The 20,330-nt window shown below is 41.7% G+C and overlaps 1 protein-coding gene across 16 annotated transcripts in view; it reads left to right on the plus strand.

The window, feature by feature from the left end:
* The window catches only part of FGGY (FGGY carbohydrate kinase domain containing), a 418,575-nt gene that overhangs the window by 140,746 nt on the left and 257,499 nt on the right, over positions 1-20,330 (plus strand). For all 16 annotated transcript variants that reach the window (XM_011284961.3, XM_045035922.1, XM_045035926.1 and 13 more), the window contains one exon: positions 14,346-14,461. In XM_011284961.3, the coding sequence (XP_011283263.1) occupies positions 14,346-14,461 (116 nt within the window). The remainder of the gene's footprint in view (positions 1-14,345; positions 14,462-20,330) is intronic.

A 20,330-nucleotide genomic window follows, 5' to 3' on the forward strand; every position in this document is an offset into this window, starting at 1 on the left:
TATTTATTTATTTATTTATTTATTTACATCCAAGTTAGTTAGCATATAGGGCAATCATGGTTTCAAGAGTAGATTCCAGTGATTCATCCCCTATGTATAACACTCACTGCTCATCCCAACAAGTGTCTTCCTTAATGCCCCTCACCCATTTAGCCCATCCTCCCACCCACAACCCCTCCAGTAACCCTCAGTTTGTTCTCTGTATTTTAAGAGTCTCTTATGGTTTGTCCCCCTCCCTGTTTTTATTTTATTTTTGCTTCCCTTCTCTTATGTTCATCTCTTTTGTATCTTTGTTAAATTTTTTTTTCAATGTTTATTTATTTTTGGGACAGAGAGAGACAGAGCATGAACGGGGGAGGGGCAGAGAGAGAGGGAGGCACAGAATCCGAAACAGGCTCCAGGCTCCGAGCCATCAGCCCAGAGCCCGACGCGGGGTTCGAACTCACGGACCGCGAGATCGTGACCTGGCTGAAGTCGGACGCTTAACCGACTGTGCCACCCAGGCGCCCCCTCTTTTGTATCTTAAATTCCACATGAGTGAAGTCATATGATATTTGTCTTTCTCTATTTTTGCTTTGCATAATACGCTCTAGTTTCACGCATGTTGTCGCAAATGGCAAGATTTCATTCTTTTTGATTGCCGAGTAATACTCCATTGTGTATGTATGTGTGTGTGTATGTGTGTGTGTGTATATATATATATATATATATATATATATACATATATATATATGTATATATATATATACCACATCTTCTTTATCCATCCATCCATCGATGGACATTTGGGCTCTTTCCATACTTTGGATATTGTCAGTAACACTGCTATAAACATTGGAGTGCACATGCCTCTTGAAAACAGTACCCCTGCATCCCTAGTAGTGTTATTGCTGGGTCGTAGGGTAGTTCTATTTTTAACTTTTTAAGGAACCTCCATACTGTTTTCCAGAGTGGCTGCACCAGTTTGCATTCCCACCAGCAGTGCAAAAGAGATCCTCTTTCTCCATATCCTCGCCAACATCTGTTGTTTCCTGAGTTGTTAATTTTAGCCGCTCTGACTGATGTGAGGTGAATAGACTTCATTTTTTTAGAGAAGTTTTAGGTTCACAGCAAAATTGAGTGGAAGTTACAGAGATTTCCCATATACCCCCTTCCCTCACACATGCATTGCCTCCCCCATTATCAATATCCCCCACAGGAGTGGTGCAGTTATTACAGTTGAACCTATGTTGACATGTCATAATCACCCAGAGTCCATGGTGTACGTTACTTTTCACTCTTGGCGTTGGTTACTGTTTGAGTTTGGACAAATGTGTGACATGTATCCACCATTATAGTATCTTACAGTTTCATTGCTAAAAATCCTCTTTGCTCTGCCTATTCATCCCTCTAGAATCTAGTTTTAGGCTGTTTTTCTCTTTGTTTCTTTTCCTTTCCCATTTCATTTTCCAGTTCTTTCTCTTTCCTTCCTTTTCTTAGGCACAGTGTGTCTTGAAAGTTTTGAAAACCTCATGTCTATTCCCTCTCCCCACTGACACTTGCTGGCTTCTGCCTCTTCTGCTCCATGTAGGCTAACCATCCATCTGATTGACGTATTCTTTCCTTAGCCATCTGAATGCTTTTGATCGGCTCTGTGAACTCAGAGTCCTGCAAGCCACTGTGTCTTTTCATGATAATTTTGCAATTTCTACTCTTACTCATTATGGGTGGACTTCACGGCTTGAACTCTTGAAAGCAGTGTTCATTTTTGCACCTTCAGGGAGCATCTTATTATTGTCCCTGTGTCCTGGCTTATGGAATGCACCTCTTGAACATGTTAAGTTTTACCAGAACATCTTTGCAGGCAACCTAAGGCAGCTACTTATTTGCCCCCTAGATCTCCATGTTTCTTCATCTGTTTTTATTATTATGTTTTTCCTTTATTAAAGAAAAGCGATAACAGACAAGGTAAAACATAGAGAAATCAAATATCTCAAATTTATTACACTATTTTCATGCCCTAATTGATTGTAAATATCTTTTCTTGAATGGGCGTGAATATTTAACAAGTGTAGACTTGTGATTGATCAGGCCAGGATTTGGACTTCTGCCTTGCTCCTTCCTAATGATACGACCTCAGATGAGCTACCCAACCTTTCAGAGCCTCAGTGTCCTCCTTTGTTGAATGGGAATACTGTTAGCACCCTTATCATTTTATTGTGGGAACAATTGCAGTAACCTACATAAAAGTCCCAGGCACAGTGCTTGACCTGAAGCAGACTCATGACCTGCCTCTAGTTTCCTTCTCTTCCCCCTTTACCTCCCCCACCTCTCATTTTGCCTCTATTCATTATCATCCTCATTCTTGAGGAGTTAAATCCAAACCCATGAGTCCAAGGGCTTCCCCAAGATCTTGGAATGTTTTGGCAGGGACTTTAGGGTCTTTTGTTTTCTGACTCTTAGATCTCTTTTTTCTTGGGAGCATGGGAAAACTCCCTGAGCTTGATTATTTATTCAGTTCTTTCATGCTCCCCAAATTGTCACAGCCATGTTTAAACCATGTTATCGGCAAGTCTCACTGAAAAGGCAATTTAATATTGCCCTGTGTTGCATCATTGCATATATTATTTCGGTCTGTCATGGACCTGTCAGCAAGTCTTGATGAAGTACAGAGCCAATGGTAACAAGCCTGAAATCTGACAGGTCTTTCACAGAAGCAGCTCCAATCGGTGCAGTGGTATTTCTTCAGAAATAAGGCCCTCTTGGTGTCTTTGTTGATAGAACTAGCAATCTAGCCCCAGTCATATCTCCCCCTGAGCTCAGTCTTCAGTGCTGGCGATTCAGTCTGTTGTATGGCTTAGAAAAACAGAGCCATCACAGGCCTGTGATATACTGAAGGCTGCAGCCAGGAATAGCTTGGTAATTTATCCCCACTCTCGGGCTCTAATTATTCTGTTACTTGCTAGCTGGTTCGATTGACACTCTCCAGGTTCTGCCTTACCCAAGCAGAGAACAAAAGGCTTCCCTTGAAAGTGGGGGCCTGGCCATGTCAATACAGTGAACTGCATATAAATAATGGAGCAGTGCTGGCTTCATTTTTATAAAGTCTTGTTGAGAAATGCATGATAATGATCAGGCCTCTGGAACCCGGCAGGCGTGTGCTTTTGATGTGTGCCTTGCTCTGGGTAAAAGCAGGAAAGTCAAAAGTTCTTGTGCTTGCAAAGGCTCCTTCGTGGTCTCAGGAGAAGTGACACTTTCTTTCCTTTTGTGTCCCTCAGAGGTGGGGGGCTCCTCCTTGCCTAGAAAAGTTCTGGTAGATACACAGTGGGCCCACAGTAAATAGTTTCTGTATTAGTGTGTTTTACTACGATGATGATGATGGTATCAGTTACCACTATTCACCATCAAAAATGGGTCTTACTTATATTCTGCCATTTTAATCCTCGTAGGCCTAGAGTGGCTTATTATTTCTGAGAATGCCCTCCCAACTAGCCTTAGGTCTTTGCTTTTGTCTGCTCAGCTTCCCCATAAACGGATCTTCAGGGTGTAAACCTGGCAGCCAGAGCTCCGGGACTTGAGTTGGGGAACGGATGTTGAGGGCTTACTCGCAGAGAGAGAGGCGTCTCCTTACTTTATCTCCCTGTTCTTGTCAAGACGATCCCTTGTAGCTGGGCCCTGTTCCCTACTCAGTCTCAAGTGAACCTCCGTCACCTTTCATGGTGCAGGAGAGGGAGGCCCCCGGTTGCTCATAATGAGGGCGCATGGGGTTCTGATCACTTCCTATGCAGCTTGCAGCCACCTTGCTGTTTTTAGCCCCACTTTTATTCCCACTTTCAGAAGCACCTGGTGCCACTACGTCCTGAACTCTTTTGGGTCTCTGCAGGGAAATCATTGTGATTCTGGGTTTTTCACCCTGCTACTTAGGTTTTATCTTTCTGAGTCTCCCAAGAGCCTTACTACTCATCCATCTGTGTTTCCTCCTTTCAGATTTCTGTTAGTGTCCTTGTGTGTGTTATCTTTGTCATTGTGGGCTTTTGCCTTTTTGAAACATTCTTATACTGCCATTGTATTAGAATTTTTAAAGGGAGCAGAGGTCAACGTGTGTAGTCAGTCTGGTATCTTTAACTGGAAGGGTCTTTTTGTTTTTGCTTTTTTCAAGGAAGAAAAGAAGATGTGTTAGAGATTTGGCATGTTTTGGGGGAAGTAGGCAATGGGAGGGAGGTATGTGAGGTAGGCGAAATGCATTTCCATGAGGTGCATAGTTTGTGTAAGAAACCAGTGTTTTGCTGCTGCTTTTGGTCGCTCCAGGGATCAGAAATCTAGCTTTTTCTCTTCTAGAGTCTGCACCGAGAGCAGTTGCTGAAGATCTGGGCCATATAATAGAAACAATTAAAAAGTGATTAGGGACCTGAAAGCTTCCTCTTGTAACTGACATCCTAGGGTTCTCATACATTACCTCAATAAACACAGATTGAACTCTCAAAATTTGCCAGGGAGGCACTGTGCCTCGTGCTGGGGAATGGCATGATGAATAAGGTACATATGGTCCCTGCTGTGGGAGGTCATGGCCAGACTTGAGGTACTGAAATTCCAGAAAGGCTAGACAGAGAGCATCAGGAAATGAAACAAAATAACATTCTTTTATCATAAAGCGGTAGATGCTTTAGTACCTTCTGACCTTCCCCACTCATACATGCTTTTTTCTAAAATAGTATAAAATAAGGGCGCCTGGGTGGCTCAGTTGGTTAAGCGATTTGACTTTTGCTCAGGTCGTAATCGCATGGTTCATGAGCTCGAGCCCCATGTTGGGCTCTGTGCTGACAGCTCAGAGCCTGGAGTCTGCTTCAGATTCTGTCTCTCTCACTCTCTGCCCCTCCCCCACTCTCTCAAAAATGAATAAAACATTAAAAAAAAAATAGTATAAAATACAATAAGCCCAGAGTTCTGGTCCCCTCCAGCCTGTCAGACCTTTTAGTCAACATGGGCTCCTGAGACTGCTGAGTCTCAAATCTGTGTAAAAAACAAAGGCGACCCCAGGTGATCACATCCAATTACTCTGTCGTGAATCCTTGATTTCGTGTACATGAAGTTCTGAGCTACCACAAAGAGAAAAGAAATATAACTCCAGCCAAGTTCAGGTTGCCATTCAATTACAATTTCTTTTTTAACCCATAAGTCATCTTGGTGAATTGACCCTTTTATCATTACATACCGGACTTCTTTTTTCTGGTAATATTTCTTCTTCTGAGGTTTACTGTGGAATACTCATGTAGGCCCTTGAACTTGTTGATTATTAGTGTGTGCATGGCATATCTTTTCTCTCCTTCCACTCGTGAACCTATTCTGCATCTTTCTATTTAAAGTAAGTTTCTTACAGACACCACAGAGTTGGATTTTTATTTTTTATTTTTTATTTGTTTCCAACCTGAAATTTTTTGCCTTTCCAAGGGAGTTTTTAGGTGAGGTTTCAATCTACTATCTTGCCATTTGTCTTTTATTTGCTCCATGTGTTCTTTATAATTTTCCCCTCTTCCTACCTTCTTCTAGATTACTGAAGTATTTTTAGTATTCCCTTTTATCTCCCAAATTGGTGTATTAATTTTATCTCCTTTTTTACTGGTTCCTCTAGGATTTATAATATGCATCTTTAACTTATCATAGTTTGCCTTAAAATATTTTTATACCCTGCTGTATGTAGTATCTCTCATATCTCCCTATCATTTGTTCTATTATTGTCATTTTTTGGTACATGTGTTATCAGCCCCACAGTACTTTGAATTTTTTTCCTAATTTATATTTTAAAGATGAAGAAAAAGTCAATTATCTTTTAAAGAAATTTAAAAATGAAAAGCTGCCCTTTGTATCTACCCACATATTTACTGATTCTGATACTTTTCATTGCTTTCAATTAACAATCATTTATCAATTAACATTTCCGTTTAATGCCATCCTCCTCCTCCCTAAAGAATTGCCTTTAACATTTCTTGCAGTGCAGGTTTCTTGGAAATGAGTTCTGTTTTTGTTTGTTTGAAAAAGCCTATATTTCATTACTACTTGTGTAAAGATCTTTTTTTTTTTAAATTTTATTTATGTATTTTGAAAGCGCATGCTTGATGGGGTGATGGGGGCAGTGAGAGAGAGGCGGGGAGAGATAATCTCAGGCAGGCTCTGCACTGATGGGGCTCAAACCCGTGAACCCTGAGATCATGACCTGAGCCAAGATTGAGAGTCAGACGCTTAACTGACTTAGCCACCCAGTCACCCCTGAAGATCTTTTTTTCTGAATATAAAATTCTAGTTTGATTTTTTTCTTTTTAAAATTTTTCAGTATTCTAAAGATGTCATTTCACTTTCTTCTGGGTTGCATTATTTCTGGAAAAAAAAATTTGCCTTTTTAGGACTCTTTGTCTATTACCTGTCTTTCCTCTGACCACTTTTAAGATCATCATTTTTAAAAAATAATTTGATTATATAATATGTCTTGATGTGGTTTTCTTTGTCTTTATCTTCCTTTGGTTTCTTCCAGTGAGTGTGGCTCTGTGGGTGATAGCTTTTATCAAATTGAAGAAAACATTTCACCATTATTTCTTCAAATATTTTTTATTGGAAGCTGATATTGTCAGTTATTTTCTGTTATCCAGTGTCTGGGTTTTATTCTCTCTCTCTCTCTCTCTCTCTCTCTCTCTCTCTTTTTTTTTTTTTCCTGCTTTTTCTGGTAGGCTGTTAATATACTTTTGGCTTAGTTTTATTTTTTGAAATCTTTCTAAACTTTGTTAGTGCAGGTTTATTGTAACCTTTACACAGGAAGGCTCAGTTATACTTCTAGGCATTCTTTGGGGTTTTCCACTGAATGCCCCAAGGAGTCAGTGAGGATGGTGTGCTCAGATGATTCCCGTTCTCACTGTGAGCCCTGAGAACTGTTCAGCTCACAGATTTCCAGTCGCTTCTCACCAGATCTCCTGGAGCATCTGTGTGCATATCTGCATCTCCATAAAGCTTTCATGGGACTCTTGTGCAGATTTTCAGGACCCTCTTCCTGCATAACTACCTCCTCTTTGGAAATCTGCGCCAGCACAGCTTCCAGCCACCTCAAATTCCTTGAATTCTGATCTCAGTCTTCTCGGTTTCATGAACTTGACTTGTTTTCCTTGGCATCCTTCTTTCTGCTTTGTGGTCGGGCATGGGCTTCCTGGCAGAAAGCCAGAGCAATCTTAGGGCTCACCTCGTTTGTTTCCTTCTCTCCAGGATAGTTCTGTGCTGCCTGTTGTTCAGGCTCTGAGAGCAGTTGTGCCACATTTTTTTTCTCCCCCCTTTTCTAGTTTCTTAAGATGGGGGCAGGGCAGGGGACGGGAGGTAAAATCCAGTCTCTGCTACTCCATCATGGTTAGAAGCAGAAGTTTCTATTGTTCTTACTTCAGTAAGAGTGTCTATCTTGATGTGGCCTTTAACTTCGTTACGTATTTTTCGTTCTTCAATATGAGTTGGTCATTTTCTCTCCTTTAATAAAAAAAAAAAACTGTGGCAAAACACATTCATAGATCTCTGATTAAAATGTTTTGGAGTATTATGCATGATGTATTTTTTTTTCTCATTTTTATTTTGGTCATGCCTTGCTTAGAAATTTTATGCTTCCATTCATAATGTGAGAGTGGCGTCTGATTTTTGTTTCTCATGCTGTCTTTGTTTGGCTTTGTAATATAGTTATCCTACCTTCCTAAATAACTTGGGAAGCATTTCTTCTTCTTCTAGACTCCGAAATAATTTGGAGTACTTTGTTCCTTGAACATTTGGGAAAACTTTCTAGTATAGCCATTTGGGCTGAAGTTTTATTTGAGAGATGATTTTTAACTATTGGCTCATTTTTTAAATAGTTTATTAAGGTTTCATATGTTTTCTTGAGTCAGCTTTGGTAAGTTCTGTTTTTCTAGTAAATTTTCCATTCCGTCTAAATTTTCAAATTTGCTAGCATAATGTTACTTAATCTCTTTTTTTTCTTTTAAGGTCTGCTTTATCTATAAGGATGTCCGTCATTTTCATTTATGATATTGGTTATTTTTCTCCTACTCTTCTTTTTCCTTCCTCACTTTTTTTTTTTTTATTATTATTATTATTTTTGGGACAGAGAGAGACAGAGCATGAACGGGGGAGGGGCAGAGAGAGAGGGAGACACAGAATCGGAAACAGGCTCCAGGCTTCGAGCCATCAGCCCAGAGCCTGATGCGGGGCTCGAACTCACGGACTGCGAGATCGTGACCTGGCTGAAGTCGGACGCTTAACCGACTGCGCCACCCAGGCGCCCCATTTTCCTTCCTCACTTTGACCAGAGGGTTTTTTTTTGTTTTGTTTTGTTCTTTGTTTTGTTTTTGTTTCTGTATTGTCTTTTCCTAGAGCCACATTTTGGATCTCTTGACTGTCTGAGTTTTGTCTTGTTATTTTATATCTTTCATATTCTTTTTTCTTTACTATTCCTTTTGTTTTTTTTCAATTTAATCTATCTTTGTTTTTCCTAGTGTTTAAGTTGGCTGCTTAAGGTTATTAATTTTGAGACATTCTTCGTTTCACTTTTTTTTTAAATGTTTATTTACTTTTAAGAGAGAAAGAGAGTGCAAGTGGGAAAGGGGCAGAGAGAGAGGGAGACAGAGTATTCGAAGTAGGCTCTGCACTGAGAGAGCCCTTTGCAGGGCTGGAACCCACAAACTGTGAGATCATGACCTGAAGCGAAGGATGCTTAAGCGACTGAGCCACCCAGGAGCCCCATCAAGTGACTTTTGTTTTTCTTTTTTTTTTAATCTAGGAACTCTTGTTTTATAGATGTCACATTATGTTGTTCATTTCATAAAATTTAATGAATGGTAACATTCATTATAAAAAAACCCTTTTATCATATTAAAAAATATGTGTTGTAAACCAGATAGTCCTCAACTTTAACCCCAATGTGGATAGTATTGTCTTTCAACCAATTGTGGAGTTCAGCCCATTCACATTTGTTGTAATTAACTGAAATAAGCAATTTTATTTTTTCTATGGTATTTTTATTTTCTATTTACATTACATTACCCTCTTTTGCTTTCCTTTTTGATTTAGTTTGGTTTCACTGACTTCTTAACTTCCTCTTTATTCCTTTTTAATTCCTTGTTATTTTGAGACTTCTGCTACGCTTTTTGATTCTGTTAGAAATTACCTTTTCATCCTGTACATTATTAAACTTATGTCCGTCCCAAACACACAGATATACACATATGCCTATTTTTCCTGTGTACGTACGTCTTCTTCAATTTCTGACTTTGAGATTTTGCTAACGGTATTTTCACCTCTGGGCCATTAATAGATTTTTTTCCTTCTAATATCCCAGGAAGGTGTTTCAGGAAAGCTTAGTATTACAAATTCCTGTTTCATGGTTTATCGTCATCTTTGTAGATTTAAACGTGTGTGTATGTACCTATGTACGTGTGCGCACACATGTACACGTGCCTATGTGTGTAAGTGCACACACACGCATATGGAGAGAGAGAATGAACATCTCAGCGCTCACCACCACTGGTTTCCCTAATGTTGAATCACTTGTTTTTTTGCTTAAGTTCACGCTCCAGTATTGCCTTCACAGCACGTATATGGGAAGTTTTCTTTTTTAATCCTTGCATGTTGAAAATGTTTTTCTTCTCCCCTGACAGCTGAATAATATTTTGTCTGGGCATAGGATTTTTGGATCATTTTTCCTCATAGTCTGTACACTGTTCCACTGTCTTCTACATTCCAGAGGTGTAGATGAGAATTCCTTAGCTGGTCTGAATCTCTTGCCTTTGTAAGTAACTTACTCTTTCTGTCTGGAAGCTGGTGTAATTTTCTGTTTATGCTTGAAACTCAAGTATTTCCTGGATTCACTTCCTGGACTTAATGAGCGTTTTAATCTGCAGGCTTAAATCTTAAATCTTGCTTCAGCTCAGTATAATAACAATAAAAAAAGATCTGGTAGTGTATTCATTTAATTATAGCATCTCTTTCATCTCTCTCTCTCTTTCTCTCTCTCTCTCTTTTTAAAGTTTTCCTTTTCTCCTTGGAAAAAAAAAAAATCCCATGTGGAATTACAGTAATGCTCATGTTATACTGCTGTGGATCTGCTCTCTTCTTTCTTCCCTCATTATTTCTCTTTTTGTGCCTTTGCTCTGGGTAGTTGGAGATGTTGTTCATTTGGTCTTCCCGGTCATTAATAGGGGATTCCTATTAATTATTCCTATTAATTCCTTCCCGGTCATTAATAGGCTTCTCAACGGTGCCAGCGATTTTCCCTTTAGTCCTTCTGCAGAAATTTAAAAAATTTTAAATTTAAAATCCGTGTGTCTTGTTCAGAAAGGCTTTCTCGCCGCCTTCTGCCCTCTGGCTACTTCCATTATTGATGTTGAGTTCCAGGCGTTGTACTGTGATCTCTTCAGAGACACCTGCTCTCCTATACATGTTCTCTGAGACCCACTCTCATATCACCTGGTCCCCTAAGTTAGTATGGTTTTTGTGCTGCCTGCTCACTGGTTGTTTTTCTTTTGACCTGGCTATAGGATTTTATAGTCTCGTCAGTAACAAATCTAAAAGCGAGGAAGCTCCAGCACTTTCTGCCCTGGTATTCTGGCTGGCAGAGAACAAACAGCCAGTGACCCTTTCTCCCCGGCGACAACACTCCTCCCTGGCTGCTCATTTTTGAAACAACCCAGCCTGCTAGTGTAGCCCCAGCCTTTCTCCCCTGTCTGTGGTTCTGATCCTATAGATTACACCTTCCACCCCCAGTAGGCTGGTAGGTCAGCTTGCCTGATGGGGAACAGCTATTCTGGGAGTTGCAAGTTGCTCAGGAATACCTCAGGGAATGGCAAAACCCTGGTGTCTTAACAAAGGCCTCATGGGGAGGGAAACCTTTTGTTCTGCTACTGGTTCCTTGCCTTTACTCACTTTCTGTCTCCTGGAGAGTTCTGGAGAGCTGGAGGCCTCAGATCCACTCTCTACATTTTTCCAGTTCTGCTTTTGTTTGTTCATGTATTTGTTTTTAATGTCTTAAAAAAAATTTTTTTAAGTTTACTTATTCAGAGAAAGAGAGGGGGGAGGGGTGGGAGGGGAGGGACAAAGAGGGAGAGAGAGAGAGAGAGAGAGAGAGAGAGAGAGAGAGAGAGAGAGAGAGAGAGAAATCTCAAGCAGGCTCCAACTGTAGCCCAATGCGGGGCTCAAACTCGGGAAAACTGTGAGATCATGACCTGAGCTGAGATCTAGAGTCACATGCTTAACCATCTAAGCTACCCAGGTATCCCACCCCCTGCTTTTACACATTCATATTACCTAGGAGTTGATTTAAAGAGATCCAAATGAAATGGACCCTAATAGTGTTTGAATAATCCTGAGGAGGGTGGGTGGAGTTGCCCGAGGCATCTGCAGCTGTGAAGCTCTCTGCCTCCTGGGCTTAGTCATTTTCCCTCAAAGCAGGCTCTCTGGCCATTTATTCTAACATGCTGGGAGGACCCAGACATCCCTCTCCTTGCCCTTACTGGGGGGAAAACCTGCTTGGGATAACATAGTTGTGCTGTAAAGTGTTGAGTTGTTTAACTGTTGCTCCGTTACAAACCACAGCCAGTGCTCAGTAGTTGGGCACAGTAATCCATTTATTTGGCTCATGGTGTTGCTCGTTCAGACTGTGCTCTGCTGGGTAGTTCTTCTAGTGTGAACTAGTGAACTCACTGCGTCAGGTCTTGATGGCCTGGGATGTGTGATGCAGGCCGAGTCTGGTGGTCATTGCCCTGCTGTACACATCTCTTCTCCTCCTTGCACCACTGTGCTAGCCCCATGTGATTTTCTCTAGGCTGTGCGAGAGACACAGGAGAGCAAGCAGAAACACATGATGCCTCTTGAAGCTTAGGCTTGAAACCAGAATGCTGTCCTCCTGACTTATTCTTTTGGCCGAATCCAGCCATGTGACAGAATCTGAAGTCTACACTTAGGAAAGGAGGCCCTGTGGATAGGGTGGGGGTAGGAGGGGGAGGGCAGTTACAAATCACATGGCAAGAGATGAACATATATGGAGGGTCGGACACTTTGGACCGTGACTCCAAACTGCCACCGCTGTTAAGAGCTAGAAGGAAATGTTACCAAGTTAGAATGCTGCCCCAGAAGAGGGAGCAATGAGTTTAGCTTGGAGCTAATGGTGGGGGGGTGCCATTGGAACTGGACTATAAGGAGGACTTGGAGTTGGCCAATAGTCAAGAATGAGTGGAAGGAACAATAAGCAATTAAGACAGAAGGAACATTGAGAGCAGAGGTATAGAATTCTGCAAATGGCTGGGGCATTTGGAGAGTGAAGTGCTATTCTGTGTGGCCAGATCATTAGACATCATCTGTCCACACCGTCTTCGGTTCCCTAGCATTGAGCCATCAGAGCTTCCAAAAAGTTGGAATTCCAGGCTTTGTGCCAAGAGGATTTAGCCTGTTGTATGTTCTTCGGAATGTGCTACGTAGGTGACTATCTTCTTGATACCTCAGATTTTGAGAATTGTCTTTTATAAGGTGGAGGATTTAGCATGTGTGTGTTACATTTCTGTGGATGCTAGCACTCCTTCAGTATATCTGTCCCACTTAGCTTCCTTAGCTCGAGGTGTTCTGCCCTCTCCACCATGTCTAGAAAAATCCTGAATGATAAATAACATGTATTCGCTTTCAAAAGACTTTTGGGTCTCTCAAAAGGTCACTTCCTGTGTGGAGCCCTTCTTGCTTGATACTTTCTCCCCTTTTCTCCCACCGGGTTATATCAGATTCCCTTGCTAAAGGTTTTCATTTTTTTTTTTCCTCTCCCTCCTTTAGAAATTACTGTTAGTGTGTGATTTGAGGTGTGATTTATTAATTTCTGTGTCCCCCAGTTTGGCTGTCAACTTTTATGCAGGCAGGGGACCAACTCTTTTGCCTACCACCGGTTCCCCAGGGCATCACATAGTGCCAGGAGCATAGTAACTGAGTACTAACTACTTCTTGAGTGGGTGAGTGCATGAGTGAATCAGTGTGAATGACTGAATGAGATGCACGTAGACTATTGACTCTAAGAGATAGTTTTAGCCTTAAAACTGTGTGAGCTCCCCAGGTTTATCACTTACCTTTGCTGAGGCAGATAGACCATATTCGATTGTTGGTGTGGCCATTCAGTCAGTATGCATTTTGGCTGAGTGTGGGCTATGTACTGGAGGTAGAGCTGGGCAGGGCTGGTTTGGCTCTGAAGGCTTAGTGAGGGAGACAGGGAAGTGAATGGGCAGAGACAGTTACCATGGTAAATGTTACAGGTATGTCCAGGTTGAAGCTTAGAGAAGAGGCTTTGGACTCAAGTTTGCCCTTCACTGGCGTTCATGAAAAGGGATAAGAGTCATGAACGCTAACTGGCAAATACGTAACAATGAAGAACATCCTAGGCAGAATGAATAAAGGTTTCAGTGCCCAGGGAAGTGAGGAATCAGGCCTGCTAAGGGAGACTTCAAATAATACCACTCTGGACAATGAAGAAAGCAGGGGTCGGAACAGCAAGACAGGAATCTGGAGGTTGGCACAGTCCTATTACTAAAGGTGGTTTAAGCCCAGCTCAGGGATTGGATTTTTCCTGAAGGCACTGAGGAGCAGTTGAAGAGTTTTAATCAGGGATTCATATAATCAGATTTAATTTTGTAAGGTTTGCCGTGGGCACACCATGAAGCATGGGTTGGAAGGCAATAGCAGTGTTGGGAAGGTACATAGGAAGCAGTTAATTACACAGCACTTTAAGCGCGATAATAGAAGGTATGTTTCACATTCCAGGAGTTCAGAGCACCTCTACCCAGAACTGGGGACTCAGTTATCAGGATGAAGAAGCTGGGAAGAGTTTCCAAACAAGTAGGAATAGGGCAAAGACCTAGAAATGTGCACAAATATGTTTTTCACCCCCTACCCCCCTTCAGAGAATTGCAAATGATTTGTTATTGCTGAAATGTACAATACTAAGGCTGAATGTATGAGAAATGAAGCTGGAGAGGAAAGTACCTCCCAGCTTTCAGGTCTTCCTTCTATTAAATATTGCTTTAGACTGAAGCAACCATATGTATGCCGGTCACTTTTTGAATTTTTTTACTTTTTTATTATAGAGAGTTTTGAACATGCACAAAGCAGAGTAAAACACCCATTTACCCATCACTGAGCCCCACAGCCACCAACCCATGGCCAGGTACAAATGGAGACTTTGAATCTGAACAGGGATGTGTAATTACTTAGTTTGACTTATTCTACTTCGTTAACATTGCTTCAGATATCTGGGGAGGTATTTGGCAAAATATAAAGGAAGCCTCACTCATACTATTGGTTCTGCCTCTGTCCCATTTTCTTAGGTCTCTCTGCTCCCTGGTGTGCAAATGGACATACTCGGCAGAGAAAGGCTGGGATGACAGTTTCTGGAAGCTGATCGGCTTGGAAGATTTTGTTGCGGATAATTACAGCAAAATAGGTAAAATCAAAACAAAATGAAAACATCTGGAAAGTGATTATGTGTATGCGTGTGTGTATGAGGATATTGGTTTTTTATTTGTTTTTGTATGAATTGAAATGCAGAAACTCAGCCCTGTTTTCCTAAGAGGGATGAATCCATTACTGTGGGTCGACCACGACTAGTGGGCCCTTGTGTTGGGACTCATAGGACTTGAGTAGAGATATAGGCTGTGGAAGTCAGTCCTGAAATACAGAATTGTAGACATTGGGCTAGATTGAGGAAGACATTTGCAGGGAGTTGCTGGGAATAGCGTAATCGAGGAAGTACATATAGATTATTTCCCATGAGTACTAGGAAGATGTTTTATGAATTAGGTTCAAGGAACCACACAAGGCCATGAACAGAAAAAAATAGTTGAAGGCATCAAAATTAGAAGAAACAGGAACAAGACAAACTAGGACATGAGCCATTGGTCCATAAGGCCATAGAATCCCAGACTTCCAGTTTTATGTGGCAGTGAGTAGGCATTAAAGGCATGAGTGACTAGTAGGGGTTTACTTGGGGGAAGAATTTAGATGCTAAGTACTAATCACAGTAGCTCACATTTGAAAGTTTAAAGTTTGTACGGTCGTCTCAGAGAGAGCTGTTTATTTCCTTTCGTTACTACTTAACAGTTCTAGTTGAATGTTTAGGCTAAGATGTTGTAACAACACAAGGGAAAAAAGTACAGTGGGTTAAACAAGATGGAAGGTCATTCCCTTTGTGATAGAATAGAGGTAAGTAACTGTCAGGCCAGCTCGGCCATTGTCACAACATTACCTCCAACTTTGGGTCCAAGGTAGTTACTCCAGTTCTCATCAGTTCCCAGCCAGTGAGTGGGACGAATGAAAAGGACTGAGAAATCCATCCATGTTCTTCTGGAGAGCGCATAACCTGGAAATGAGCCACGTCATTTCTGATCACATCCCACTGACCAGCCCTTGTTCATAAGACCCAGCTAGGCTGTAGGGGTGGTTGGGAAATGTGGTCATTGGCCAGGCAGCCATGTGTCCATGTGCATGACCAGCTAAAACTTGAGAGTTGTGTTATTGAAATTGGCAAAAAAACTGGTGTCAGCTACACATTCTGACTGCCCTTAATAACTGAGTCACACAATAGGTTATTCCACTTTTACCTTTCTCTGGTGTGGAGTCCTCATGACCCATCTGTTAAAGTTCAAGGATAGGGGCGCCTGGGTGGCTCAGTCGGTTAAGCATCTAACTTCAGCTCAGGTCATGATCTCACGGTTCGTGGGTTCGAGCCCTGCGTCGGGCTCTGTGCTGACAGCTCAGATCCTGGAGCCTGCTTTGAATTCTGTGTCTCCCTCTGTTTCTGCCCCTCCCCTGCTCATGCTCATTCTCTCTCTATCAAAAAATAAATAAATGTAAAAAAAAAAAATTTTAAGTTCAAGGATAGAAACATGAGAGACTCAAGTAGCCCCTGCACTACCATGTGGTAGGCAACATACCTTGGTTGTCTGTGGTCTGTTCAACTACAAATTGCTAAGTCTGGGGAAAAAGAACTGTCATAGTAGTATGCACAAAGAGCCATTCTGGAATTGCTGTGGCTCAGTTGAAACCATCTCTGGATCTGAGCTGGTGGAGAAGGGGAAGAGGTCAGGACCAGGGATGAGAGGAATACAGCAAAGCAGCTTTCTTCTTCATCAGCTACATTCTGAGTCCTTTGGTAGGTGACTTATATACATTATCTCATTTGGCCCTCACAGACCTGGTAGTGTAGCTAGCTGTTCCCATTTTATGGATGGGGAGACTGTGATTCAGTTCCTTGTCCGCTCTTCAGTTGTCAAGTCAGTATTAGAACTAGGGTCTCTAATTCCACACATTCCTACCAAACAGAATGCCTATGGGACACATGAGATGGAGGCAACTGGTGTGGGTATTTGGTGGCCTCCAGAAGGATTGGGCAGCAGTCCCAATATTGAGCACCCAAAGCCAACATTAAGTAGACTGGAACAAGTGTGCCTACCTGGACGGGAGTAGGGTGTGATGGGATCTCAGTGGAATATAATTTCATAGGGTGTAAAAAAGAGTTAATATTTTAAGTATTAATATGACTAATACGATGGTTGGCTTTAAAATTCTGGGTGGTCGGGCCATTTGGAGGCAGCAGCTTGGACAGTGACGGGACCAGGGTCGGTCTTTTATGGTGGGGGCTGAGTGAGCTGGCTAGAGGGTGGCATGTTGGGGCTCCTGCCAAGCAGGCGGGGGTTTTAGACAGTGCTTCCTTTTCCCAAGGAGAATGGGCAGCCGCATAGAAGCTGATGCTCAGCTGAAAGCTTCTAGAGGGCCGGGACCACTGTGCCTTACCCTTAAGTGTCTTGGCACAGGCGTTACTGATAAATGGATGCTGACGGAATGTGTGAGACACAGGCAAGGGTGTTAGAACCGAGACAGGTGGCAAGAGTTAAGAGAAAATGGTGGCAAAGAACTGTCCCGGGTCCTAGACCACTAAAGCTACTATAACAACACCGTAGGCTGAGCAACTTATAGCAATGGAAAGGAACTTCTACCCTTCTGGAGACTGGGAAGTCCAAAGTCAAAGTGCCAACAAGGTAAGTTTAATGCTGAGGCCTCTTTTCTTGGCTTGTTGGCAGCTGCCTCTCACATTTGTTCACATGACCTCTTCTTTCTACATATGCAGAGAAAGAGTGTGCCCAAGAGAATGCTCACTGGTGTTTCTTTTTCTAAGAACACAAATCCTGTTGGGTCAGGGTCCCACCCTTTGACCTCATTTTACCTTCATTATGTCCCACCCACCATATCACCAGGTATAGTCACCTTGGGGATTAGGGCTTCACCATGGGAACTTGGGGACACAAATTCAGCCCATAGCACCAGGGTATTAGTGTACTGGTCATTAGAGTTAAAGCAGGGCCATCAGGTCCTGAGTTCCCAATCTTTTGTTCTAGAGGCACCCCATGAGCTTGCTATCTTGAAGAACCTTTAGGACTGAGTGCTAGGGGAGGGTGTTTTGTCGTCTAATTGAGGGGTACAGGCAAGATGGGTCTAAAACACTGAACTGGGAGCTAGGGCAGTTCTAGTTCTGGCACTGATGGTTTCAACTTAGATAAGTCTAGTAATGTTTCCATATCTCTACAGTCTTACCTGTGAAGACAGAGTAAATGGTAGCAATTAACACTAATAGCTTTCTGCTTCCCAGACATGATACTGTTGTATTACAACCCTTATCTTGTTAAATTTTTACAACTGTGTAACAGAGCTGTTTTATTGTATTTTCTTTAGCTGAAGAAACTGAGGGTCAGAAAAGGGAACGGTGTTTAAATGATGGCTGTATAAGTTGCAAGCGGTAGAAGCAGAATTCAGACCCACGTTTGAATGATTCCAAATCCTGCTCCAGCCGTTTTGCTATCTTGACTTCCCATTAATATTCAGTGGGTGCCTATGAATAGTAAGCAGCAGATCAGTACCAACCCTGCTTCCCCTTCTGTATTTCAAGCACATGTCTATGTGCTTTCTCATACCTTGTTGCATGTAATTCTCACAGTCAGTGACAAAAATAGTGTTTCCCTGTTTGCAGACGAGAATTTGATAAATAATCTCACTTAACCACATGTAGAAGCAATAAATGATAAGTCAGGATCAAAGACCTTCCAATGGGAGGCCCTAGAAGGAGGTGATACCATATTGGAACACAAATTTCAACTTCTTTTACTCATGCTCCCCACTATCCCTCAAATTTGGTTGTTCCTTCTGAGTGTTCCCATGGTATATTGGCCATATCTTATTATAATACACGTTGGCTACCTGTGTGTGTCTTGATTCCATGCTAGACTGTGAGCTCCTTGACGTCAGAATTTTCACTAATTTACCTTTGTGTCCTCAGTGCTGGCACAGGGCATGGCACAGTTTAGTAGCTCAGTTACTATTTGATTAATAAGTGGATAAATTTTACTATCTGATTAGTAAGTGGATAAATTTTACTATTTGATTAGTAAGTAGATAAATTGAGGTGGCTGGTCCTGGTAGGTTGGCACTTTTTGCTTTTAAAAGCTATAATGATAGACACCTGGGTGGCTCAGTCAGTTAAGCATCCAACTTCAGCTCAGATCATGATCTCACAGTTCATGAGTTGGAGGCCCTTGTTGGGCTCTGTGCTGACAGCTCAGAGCCTAGAACCTGCTTTGGATTCTGTGTCTTCTTCTCTCTCTGTCTTTCTCTCTCTCTCTCTCTCTCTCTCTCTCTCTCTCTCTCTCTCTCAAAAATAAAAGCTATAATGATTTTTACTGATTTTTGTAGTATCTTTGGCAACTTGGGTCTAACTTCAACCGTGTTTTTTTTTTTTTTTTAATGTTTTGGTGTTCCCCCAACCCTGACACAAAACCCGTGTTTAATTGGTATATTCAGTTTGCTAATAGAGCAATACCTACAGGAGATATTCGTTAATAATCCATAATGTTAATCTAGCAGAAAATTTCCAGAGTAACTTTATTAGATTTAGCCTCTTAAGTTAATGGATTTTTAATGGATGTCCTAAGGAGACGTATCATTAACCAGAATATTGCCATACGTGAATTAAAACTTACCCATTCATCAAAATTAATTATGTGATGTTTCCTTTGATTTTCATTTCTGGTGACTTGAACTTGTAGTTTCGGTGAACCAAAAGTGGAAGATAGTAAAGAGGTTGTTAACTCTCAGTTTTGACTTTGAAAGATTGCTCTGGAAGATACCTCCAGACATTCTTCAGTAATTCTTGTAAAGATGAGAAATTAATCTGGGAAGCCTCCTTATGAAGTGTTAAACAATTCCAGTGGACTCATTGCCCGTCAAGATGTGGGCAATAAAGTGCAAAACCTTTCAGCAGATTTGAGTAGAGCTTTGTGGATTTGAGCATTAATTCAATTACCATAATTCGCTCCATGCGGAGCTTTTAGCCAAGTCTTTACCAGCCTTTCTGGGCTCATGCAGTAAATAAGTGCTTTCCCTGAAAACTGAACACCTCAGCAGCTGATGGTCTTACGGAGGGATATTTTTGAAATGAATTATTGATGAAGTGTAAGTTAAGGATCAAATGCAGTATTTATACGGTGCATCTGAAGGACAGGGGAAGAAATTTACAATGTTGTAAGTAACTTACATGCAAATTTTCAAAGCTAAAATATTACTACCTAATGCCTTCTTTCAAGGAAATATTTGGAAGATTTGATTTGGGAACATGATACAAAGTATGGGGGAAAAATCCTTTTGTGAATCAAAAGACTACAGTAGACATTTCTTTCTTTTTTTTTTAATTTTTTAAAATGTTTTTTATTTACTTTTGAGACAGAGAGAGACAGAGCATGAGCAGGGGAGGGGCAGAGAGAGAGAGAGAGAGAGAGGGAGACACAGAATCTGAAGCAGGCTCCAGGCTCCGAGCTGTCAGCACAGAGCCTGACGCGGGGCTCAAACTCATGAACCGTGAGATCATGACCTGTGCTGAAGTTGGACGCTTAACCGACTGAGCCACCCAGGCGCCCCATAGGTGTTTCTTTATAATTGAAACTATAATAATGAAATGAACATTGAGAATTGATAGGAAACACCCAAATCCAGTGTTTTGCAGGAATCTTCTACCCATACTCCAACAAAATCTGTTCCAGTAAATGTTGACCTTCAGTTCCATGAGAATCACTCCCCAGATCACCCATCTGATCCTAGATATCTATCAAGGAAGAGATCAGTGAGGAGCAAGTACGCTTAGGAAGACACACGGCATCCCATCTGCTGTCATCCGTTTTCCAGGATCTCTTTCAGCACTTCCCAGTTGCCTTTTTACTTCCTGGGTAGAGTGCTTAGCTGTGTTGCTGGGGCAGGCCACTTTGTGGGCA

This window comes from Felis catus, chromosome C1, assembly GCF_018350175.1.
Source record: "Felis catus isolate Fca126 chromosome C1, F.catus_Fca126_mat1.0, whole genome shotgun sequence".
In the NCBI taxonomy this organism is placed as follows: Eukaryota; Metazoa; Chordata; class Mammalia; order Carnivora; family Felidae; genus Felis; species Felis catus.